Source organism: Syngnathus typhle, linkage group LG14 (assembly GCF_033458585.1).
Source record: "Syngnathus typhle isolate RoL2023-S1 ecotype Sweden linkage group LG14, RoL_Styp_1.0, whole genome shotgun sequence".
NCBI lineage: Eukaryota > Metazoa > Chordata > Actinopteri > Syngnathiformes > Syngnathidae > Syngnathus > Syngnathus typhle.
Window position 1 is genome coordinate 12,906,410 of NC_083751.1, and position 10,157 is coordinate 12,916,566.

The 10,157-nt window shown below is 45.0% G+C and overlaps 1 protein-coding gene across 1 annotated transcript; it reads left to right on the top strand.

Annotated features, from left to right (window-relative positions):
- Positions 1-287: 287 nt before the first annotated feature.
- On the top strand, positions 288-9,806 carry aldh9a1a.1 (aldehyde dehydrogenase 9 family, member A1a, tandem duplicate 1). The gene is made up of 11 exons (XM_061298191.1): positions 288-556; positions 1,239-1,384; positions 1,525-1,654; positions 1,793-1,927; positions 1,995-2,191; positions 8,042-8,182; positions 8,307-8,495; positions 8,584-8,671; positions 9,158-9,299; positions 9,362-9,474; positions 9,668-9,806. The coding sequence occupies exons 1-11, from the start codon at positions 415-417 to the stop codon at positions 9,760-9,762; spliced, it is 1,518 nt and encodes a 505-aa protein (XP_061154175.1). The 5' UTR covers positions 288-414; the 3' UTR covers positions 9,763-9,806.
- The last annotated feature ends 351 nt before the right edge of the window (positions 9,807-10,157 follow it).

Consider the following 10,157-nt stretch of genomic DNA (forward strand, 5'->3'; position numbering starts at 1 on the left):
ATCGCCTGGCGACCAGTTCAGCGTGAAGATAAATCAATTTGGCTCCTTCCATCACCAGATTTGAAGTCAAAATGGGCTCATTAAAAGGAACGATGTCTATTTTCATTGTCTTTGTCTTTTCACAACAGCAAATTTACGAATGAACTTTGGAATTTAAAAATGCGACCAAAAAGTAGATATGGATAGAAATGTGATTGCGATGGATAAGCAAGCAAACACCTCTTGCAGTAAAGCGATCCTGTTAATGACGACAATGGAGGGATGTATTTGTAACTGGCAGTACGCGAGGGGGCGCGGCCACTATTTAATGCCCCCGGGGCTGGACTTTTGCCTCTCTCCAGCTATCGAACGGCCTATCGCAGCGATAGTGTTGCTGCAAGTTAATTCTTACCTAACTGGACTCAGACTCGAAGTATGGCCCAGGCCAGCCTATACGCCATGGACGCCGCAACCACCGGCAGTTTGCTACTCAGCGACAACCTCAACTTCTGGGACGACGAGCGACAGGCGCCTCGGCCGGGGGATAACTCTGAGCCCGTCTACGAGCCCGCCACCGGTACTTAGACTTCGCCAACACGCCAGTTAAACATACACGCCACCTGCTGTCTGCTGTACATCCGGAGGCGTGCGGTACACGACAGATTATTGAATTGTAAACAGGCGTCTCCGCCATCTTGGATGAGGCCAACTGGCGACGTGGGTAACGATGGCTGTGTTGGGAATCATTCACTCGTTCCAGAAATTGAAATGATAGTGTGGAGCTCGGTATTCTATTTTTCTCTTTAGCCATTTTTATAGTCTACTGTATAAAATCCCGAGTGATAAGGGCAGGGCTCTCAAACTCAATGTATTCGTGGGGGGCAGTACAACAACGACAGAAATCCAGTCTTGTCAACGTTTGTTAATTATAGTTATGAATTGGAACATGAATGGTTCTTAAGAACCTGGACAAGATTGGTCCTCTCGCACAGCTTGCTGGTGCAGCGCAAAGTCCAACTCCTGCAAGTTGTTGCGAAAACAGCACCGCCCCTTCCCTGCCCCTCCCACTTCTTCTGTTGACCTCAAAACATTTTATGAATGTGCTGAATTGAATTTGCGTGAAACTGGCACCACACCGACGCAAAATTTAAGGAAAGTAGTCTGTTTTGTTTGGGCTTCGTTTATGCTGGTTTGTGCCGTAAACATTTTCGTTTGTGCTGCAACGTTTTTTTAGTTATGAGTGTGTCCTGTGTGTGTAGGGCGTGTGTTGTGTCAGTTGACCCCGTGCGGCTCCGATGAGGTGGACGCAGCCGTCAAGAGCGCTCGTGGCGCGTATGCCAAGTGGAGCAAGATGGCGGGCACGGAGCGGGCGCGCGTCATGTTGGAGGCCGCTCGCATCATCAGAGTGAGACGCTGGCGGCCGCCTTGTTCTTGTGATCTTAAGAAAAGTGTCACTCACCAATGTGACCCTGCCGTCTCATTTTCATTGCAACCATTGCATCAGACACCCCAAGCCTGATGGATTGAATTGGAGTTTTTGTTCAGGAGCGTCGGGAGAAGATCAGCAAGTTAGAGGTGATCAACAACGGGAAGTCCATCACCGAAGCTCTGGGGGACATCGACATGGCCTGGCAGTGTATGGAGTACTACGCCGGACTGGCCGCAACCTTGGCAGGTGGGACGTATCAACCTTCATGCCCCTGCCGTGACAATGTCGATGAATAGCCAATCATGTTTTGCTAAAAAGACGGATAGCTTGCTAAAATCAAGACGGTGGTTCCTCGCAAGACAACTTGTTTACGCATGTGTTCAGGTCAGCACATCCAGCTTCCCGGCGGAGCCTTTGCCTACACCCGCCGCGAGCCTCTGGGCGTGTGCGCAGGCATCGGTGCGTGGAACTACCCCTTCCAGATCGCCGTGGTCAAGTCTGCTCCAGCGCTGGCGTGCGGTGAGTTTGCAAACCTCTGCGCTCCGGAGGGCTCTTGCCCGTCTTCACGGTGACCTCGCTCTGTCAGGCAACGCGATGGTCTTCAAGCCGTCCCCCATGACACCCGTCACGGCCGTCATCCTGGCCGAAATCTACCGGGACGCCGGAGCGCCCCGAGGACTCTTCTGCGTGGTGCAAGGTGGTGCCGAAACCGGAACCTTCTTGTGCCAGCATCCCCAGGTGGCCAAGGTGTCCTTCACAGGCAGCGTGCCCACCGGCAAGAAGGTAATGGCGCACCTAGCAACACCTCCCGATAGGGATGACGGGGGGACTGGGATTGGCAGACTTGTGCTGTGGGGGTAGACCAGTGTAGAATTAGAGCCAGAACCAAAATCAGGGCGGGAAGAGAACAAAAAACCCAAAAAGTACAGTCAAACTTCTACATATGATTGCACAAACATACCAATTTTTCAACATACGATGTGAAATTTGATTAAATATTTGACTCAACATCCAAAGTAATTCCCAACATACAACATCATGGTTACACGGCGGTATGTCGGGATGACACGTTATCATATCCTAAGAAGGCTAATCCAAATGGTAGTAGTGGTGAAAAAAGGTGATGATTTTCTTACAATTAAAAAAAAAAAGCCTAAGAAAACATGAGCGTGGAGTGCGTGTGAGTGTTTTTGCGAAACATTATGGCCGTAAAAACGTGTCAACCATTTCGACGATCATTAAGCAGAAGGGAGCCCTCAAAGCGGTCAAGCCATCCAAGGGGATCGCCATCATCTCTAAACGTTGCAGCCCTACCCTGGAAGAGATGGAACGCCTTTCTTTAAAAAAAATCTGCAAAGCGGTCGGCTGATGGTGAGGAGGAAAGTGAAGTGAAGTGAAGTGAAGTGAAGTGAAGTGAAGTGAAGTGAAGTGAAGTGAAGTGAAGTGAAGTGAAGAAAAGAAAAATTTAATTGAGTGGAAGGGAATTGGGTGGAGATGAAAGTTAAAAAGAAAGTGTAAAACAATATACGTATATAGAAAATAAATAAGCTAAGTCTTATTTTAAGTTAATGTTATGTAAATTGGATTAAAAAGATTGAAAAATAGAAAAAGAATATGAATAAATTATAAAACAAATGAGCTAAATTACCGTTTTTTTCCATGTATAATACGCACCCAAAAAATGGCATGTCGATGCTGAAAAAAAGCCTGTACCCATGTATAATACGCACCCAAATTTTGACTCTTACTGAAGTCCGTAGACGTAAAATTATTTCAGAAAAAAGATCATCTTTGCAACAACCGGGTGTTATTCTGACGGTCAGTATCACTGCGCAAGCAGTAGCAAACTCGATAGCGAAGAAATATGTGAGACTCTCAACGGGATCACCAATATTTGAGTGATGTTCCAGTTATTTATCACAATTATTTATTATTATAATATATATAATATATATAATAATTATTTAAATATTATTCACAATTGTCATGGTGATCTTTCTGGTGATTTCTTAACTAGGCTGGATGTATTTTTTTTGTTGGCGTTGATTTCTCCAACTGCCCATAAACGCACCACCGTGATCAGTTAGGTTAAAATGAAAAGAGAGGAAAGTGATGTGCGGACATGTGAAAAAGGCGGCTCTGTATGGGAGAGAAGTTGAAGAGGAATCAAAACACCCTTGGAAACCAAAACTTGCCCCTCGTCGTGACTCGGAGCCGCAACAGATGTTTCAAATTTGTGTGGGGTACATTGTGACAGCAAACGAGCAGATGATCGAGCGAGCGTCTGATTTGAGAGCATTGTGTTCGTATGGAGCGTGTTTGAAGTGAAGAGCAGAGAAGACAGGAACAAGGCAAAGTGTTGTGAAGTAAAATATTACCTGTAATACGCATTTTGTTATTTGCTGATTGAAACTGCTAATTAAACTGTGAATTGAAATTAATAGAACTGAACTCTCGCTCTTTATATAGCTGACGTGTCTTGCATATCCGTTCTGCGCATACTGTCATGGCGGTCTCCGTATGATATCCGGTCTGCGATGGAGATTAAAGAACAAACTATTTGACAATAACACACCATCAAGGATTGCATCATCGCATCAAACGATGTGTCGTCAATTATGAATTTTACTGACTAAGTGTGTTGGGCAGGATGGCTGAATGCGATGCGCGATTGACAACAAACAAGAAGAAAGGTGATTTCAAGTTTTATTTCCAGGGAGATTTTCTTCAAAAATTGTTGTACCCATGCAAATTGCGCACCCCAGATTTTAGGACAATAAATTAGTTAAATTTTGCGCATTATACATGAAAAAAAACGGTAATTTGAAGTTCACATACTGTAAGTTACTGTAAGTTACGGAAGTCCTGTAATTCTGTAAGATAATGCTCAATTTCTTCCAGAAAATTATTGCAATTACAAATGGTTTGGTATTATTATCTTGTTCATTTGTCTCGCAATGGAAAAACACAAAAGAAAATGGAAAAAAAAGAGTCGAATCAATTGTCATTTTCCACAAAACTCCAAAAAGGGGCCCCGACAAAAGTATTGGCACTTTTAGCCTAATACTTGGTTGACAAAATAACTGCGAACCACCATTTTTGACTATAGGTACTGTGTCCTTTTCTTTGAAGGCCTTGTGGTAGTGTCCGCCCTGAGACTGGAAGGTTGTGGGTTCAAACCCCGGCCGGGTCATACCAAAGACTATACAAATGGGACCCATTGCCTCCCTGCTTGCCACTCAGCATTAAGGGTTGGAATTGGGGGGTTAGATCACCAAATGATTCCCGAGCGGCTATGATCCTATGCCATGGATCAAAATCACATGGGGATGGGTTAAATGCAGAGGACAGATTTCACCACACCCAGATGTGTGTGTGATGATCATTGGGACTTTAACTTAACTTTAACTTTTTTTCCCGTAAACTCTGTTAATACCTTTTCCCAAAAAGCTCTGGTTTTGTCTCATCTGACCAGAGAACGATCTTCCAAAACGTTTTTGCCTTTCTCGGGTAGGTTTTGGCAAATTCCAACCTGGGTTTTTTATGTCTCCGGGTCAGAAGTGGGGTCCTCCTGGGTATCCTACCATTGAGTCTGTTTTCATTCAGATGCCAATGGATAGTACGGGTTGACACTGTTTTACCCTTGGACTGCAGGACAGCTTGAACTTGTTTGGATATTAGTCGAGGTTCTTTATCCAGCATCCGCACAATCTTTCGTTGAAATCCCTCGTCAATTTTTCTTTTCTGTCAACATCTAGGGAGGTTAGCCACAGTGCCATGGGCTTCAAACTTCGTGATGATACTGTTCACGGTAGACGCAGAACATCCAGGTCTTTGGAAATGGACTTGTAGCCTTGAGATTGCCCGTGCTTACTCACAATATTGCTTTCAAGTCCTCAGACAGGTCTTTGGTCTTCTTTCTTTTCTCCATGCTCAATGTAGTACACACAAGGACACAGGACAGAGGTTGAGTCAACTTTAATCCATTTGAACTGGCTGCAAGTGTGATTTAGTGATTGCTACCACCTCTTGTGTGCCACAGGTAAGTAACAGGTACTCTTAGGTACAAAAATTAGAGAAGCGGCACATGAGTTTTCAAAGGGTGCCAAAACTTTTGTGCACCCCCTTTTTCATGTTTGGTCTGGAATTATATCCAATTTGGCTTTTTTGACAATTATTTTTGTAGTTTAAACACAAACAAAATTAACATTTTAATATCAAAGCATTTGTAATTACAATCATTTTCTGAATTTCTGGGGTGCCAATACTTTTGGCCAGCACTGTATGTGTAATTATCTGCAGTATTTATGAAGGAGTTATTGTTTTTTTTGGCTGTGGAACGAATTAAACGAATTACAGTGTATTCTTATGGAAATATTTGATCCAACATATGACTATTTCAACATTCGAAGTACCGTATTTTCCGGAGTATAAGTCGCACCGGAGTATAAGTCGCACCAGCCATAAAATGCACAATAAAGGGGAAAAAAACCGTTTTTTTCCTTGTATAATGCGCAAAATTTAACTAATTTATTGTCCTAAAATCTGGGGTGCGCATTATACATGGGTACGAAAATTCAAAATTTTTTTTTTTTTTTTTTTTTTTTAAGAAAGTCATGGTACAACAAAACCAACAACAGGACTGACCGACAAAGACGTGGAACAAAAAGACAGGGTGACATTGCCAAAGACAGGAACAGAAACCAAACAGACATCATGACATCATCCGACGGTGAGCGAGGGGCAGACAGGACTTAAATACAAAACATTACATTGATTGAGGTGACACAGGAAGAGAGGGGCGACGCAAACAGAAACTATGGCAACCTAGACACATAGCAAAACTGGGGACGAGACATGACAAATCTCCCTCGAAATAAAACTTGAAATCACCTTTCTTCTTGTTTGTTGTCAATCGCGCATCGCATTCAGCCATCCTGCCCAACACACTTAGTCAGTAAAATTCATAATTGACGACACATCGTTTGATGCGATGGTGCAATCCTTGATAGTGTGTTATTGTCAAATATTGTTTGGTTTTTAACCTCCATCGCGGACCAGACGTCATACGGAGGCAGTATGACTGCGCATGCGCACTATGGATCCGATGCGCAGAACGGATGCGCAAGACACGTCAGCTATATAAAGAGCGAGAGTTGTTTCTTCCTATTAGTTTCAATTCACAGTTTAATTAGCAGTTTCAATCAGCAAATAACAAAATGCGTATTATAGGGTAATATTTTATTTCACAACACTTTGCCTTGTTCCTTTCGTCTCTGCTGTTCACTTCAAACACGCTCCATACAACCGCAATGCTCTCGTATCAGACGCTTGCTCGATCACCTGCTCGTTTGCTGTCTGTCACAATGTACCCTACACAAACCCGAAACATTTGTTGCGGCTCCGAGTCACGACGAGGGGCAAGTTTTGGTTTCCAAGGGTGTTTTTATTCCTCTTCAACGTCTCTCCCACACAGAGCCGCCTTTTTCACATGTCCGCACGCCACTTCCCTCTCTTTTCATCTGATCGCGGTGGTGCCTTTATGGGCAGTCGGAGAAATCAACGCCAACAAAAAAAATTACATCCACCCTAGTTAAGACCATACCAAAGACTATAAAAATGGGACCCATTGCCTCCCTGCGTGTGTGACGATCATTGGGACTTAAAAAAAAATTTAAATTTTTTTTTTTAAAGATTGGGTGCGTATTATACATGGGTACAGGCTTTTAGGGTGCGTATTATACATGGGGGCACATTATACACGGGAAAAAACGGTATGTCGCACATGAGTATAAGTCTCATTCGCAAAATCCAACACCAAGAACAGACATCAATAGGCAACAGGCTGAGCGGTACGGTATGCTAACGTTACACAAACACATAAAGGAGGAACTGAGACCGTGTCTGACGTAAGATATTAGGAGTTATTTAAATAACTATAACATAAATAAGTTTATTGAACCACCTGTGTCACTCCAAATCTTTAAATCCATCAAAATCTTCGTCCTCTGTGTCACTCATAAACAACTCCACTGACTCCGGAAGCGGCGCTGACGTCAGACTCGTCAGTTGCAGTTCCAATTATTCCACAGGCCTAGAGCGCCTTTATGCGGTTTAGTGAGAAAATAACGTGAAGTGATATACTAGTAAGTAAGTAATATGTTAATGATCAAGTAATAATGTGTTAATAATTTCACATATAAATCGCTCCTGAGTAGAAGTCGCATCCCCAGCCAAACTATGATAAAAACTGCGACTTATCGTCCGGAAAATACGGTAGGTCCCGGAACAAATTAATTTCATATGTAGAGGTTTGACTGTAGGAGCGGAACTAGAACCAGGACAACAACCAAACCAGGCCAAGAAGCAGTTCTGGGATCAAAAGAGACGAGAACAAAAAACGAGAATATTTGAGTAGAACCAGACCAAGCAACAAACGGAGCTCCAAGAACTCCAACGAGACATGAGCAAGTGACGAGACATGAACAAGAAACAAAAGCTGAGTAACAGTCACAAGTAGACCTACAACAAGAACAAGCAGACTTAGACGAGAACCGGACATAAGTGACAGAAGATGGAGACCAAGCGGAGCAATGACTCGGATCGACCGCGTTTGTGTTTTCTACCGGACAGGTGATGGAGGTGGCGGCCCGGGGCGTTAAGCAGGTGACGCTGGAGCTGGGTGGCAAGTCTCCGCTGATCATCTTCAAAGACTGCCAGCTGGACAATGCTGTCAAGGGAGCCCTCATGGCCAATTTCCTCACCCAAGGGCAGGTAAGCGTCCGCCCGGCCACGCAGCCTCGCAACAAACGGCCTCGCATTTCTGCTCTGTCCCCAGCAACTTTGCAGTCCAGCTTCCTTCTTGAGGTGATGCTGTGGTTCTAATTGGGGTACTTAGGTGTGCTGCAATGGAACCCGAGTGTTTGTGCAGCGGGACATCATGCCGCAGTTCTTGGAGAAGGTGGTCAGCAGGACCAAGGCCATCACTGTGGGGGACCCTCTGCTGGACCAGACCCGTATGGGGGCGCTCATCAGCAAGCCCCATCTGGAGAAGGTCCTGGCCTTTGTCAAGCAGGCCAAGGAACAGGTGAGGAGCGAACAAAAGAAGAAGAGGGGCAGCTAAGCAGCGGCGACCGCCGCGTTCCATGCTAACGTGGCGGACGGTGTTGTTGCAGGGAGCTGAGGTGCTCTGTGGTGGAGAACCGCTCGTGCCCACTGACCCCAAACTCAAGGATGGATACTTTATGTCGCCCTGCGTACTCGGTGAGGTCAAGCTCACAAGCTGGTGCCACCTTCATGCAGCGCTCACTCACAGTTTGACTTGTGGCCGTCTCGTACGTTGCGCCACCTTTCTTAATGCATTTTGTGCCGCTGTCGCCTTTTATGTTGCGCTCGCACATGGTTCGTGGCCACGCACATTTCAAATTACTTTTCAAAGGTAATTAGTACTTTACATCAAATCCAGTGTAACCAGAATACTGAAGTTGTCTATAGCTTGTCGTATGGTTGTTGTGTGCTGTACCTTGGTGTGTTTGTTGTTGTCTATTATATATCTGCATGTTGTCCAAAATGTAAGGATATCTGGCCAATATCTGATACTTATGGGAAACCAGGCCCCCTATTAAAAGCTTTAAATATCTTGCTAGGGGTGACCTTTCACGCATCCGTAATACTGTTTGTTGTTTCATGTTGTATGTCTTGGCTATTGCGTGAATAAAACTCAAACTAAATTGTCGTCGTTTGATGCAGACAAGTGCAGGGATGACATGACCTGCGTGAAAGAGGAGATCTTTGGGCCCGTCATGTCGGTGCTGCCCTTCGACACGGAGGAGGAGGTTCTGCGGCGTGCCAACGACACCACCTTCGGGCTGGCCTCCGGCGTCTTCACCAGGTGACGCCAGCTATCAGCAGCAGGTGGCGCTAAGCTAACCGCCACGGGCTTCCCTCCCTCAGAGACATCTCGCGAGCTCACCGCGTGGCGGAGAAGCTGGAGGCGGGAACGTGCTACATCAACAACTACAACATCAGCCCCGTGGAGGTGCCCTTCGGAGGATACAAGATGTCAGGTGGGCTCGGCCATAAAGCCTTTCAAAATCAAACCGGCTTTGACTGGAAATAGTTTCATCCTGGCCTTCCGTGAACTCATTTCCTGATAGATTATCACCCCTGTTCCATGTCTTTTTTTAATGAGTTATTCCCAATTTCCAAAGTCCTTATTTCTGGTGTCATCCCTATTTTTGGTCTTTTTCTGTGACGCAGGTTTTGGGCGCGAGAACGGGCAGGTGACCATCGAGTACTACTCGCAGCTGAAGACAGTGGTGGTGGAGATGGGGGACGTGGAGAGTCTCTTCTGAAAGCGCTCACTGTTTTCAATCCTTGAAATAAAATCGGCACCACATTTTGTCCTGGTTTCTGGTTGCTCTCCACCAGAAAAAAATATTAGGTGTAAAGGGAAATGTACTTTCGGCAGTTTGCAAACACATTTGATTAAGGCTGCGTTAGACACATATAATCATATTAATATAATTTTTAGTAGTAGTGTGGTCGCTTAATAAGTGGAAAGGAATGTGCAGGCTACATGGATTTGTTTTCTTCAAAGTATTGTGGAACAGGAGGTCCAGAAAGGGAGCATATCTCAAGGCCGATGGGAACGCGAAAAACAACTCGTCTTTGTGGTCCAGACACCTGTGCTGAGCAGGGGAAAACCCAAACGAGGAGGAGATGACCATCGACCATCGACCAATCACCA

What these genes read in the sequence shown, in the direction of transcription:
- aldh9a1a.1 (XM_061298191.1), top strand. Translation starts at nt 415, where the DNA reads ATGGCCCAGGCCAGCCTATACGCCATGGACGCCGCAACCACCGGCAGT. An exon ending in CGTCTACGAGCCCGCCACCG is followed by an intron (nt 557 to 1,238) that starts GTACTTAGACTT and finishes CTGTGTGTGTAG; the next exon opens with GGCGTGTGTTGTGTCAGTTG. An exon ending in ACTGGCCGCAACCTTGGCAG is followed by an intron (nt 1,655 to 1,792) that starts GTGGGACGTATC and finishes GCATGTGTTCAG; the next exon opens with GTCAGCACATCCAGCTTCCC.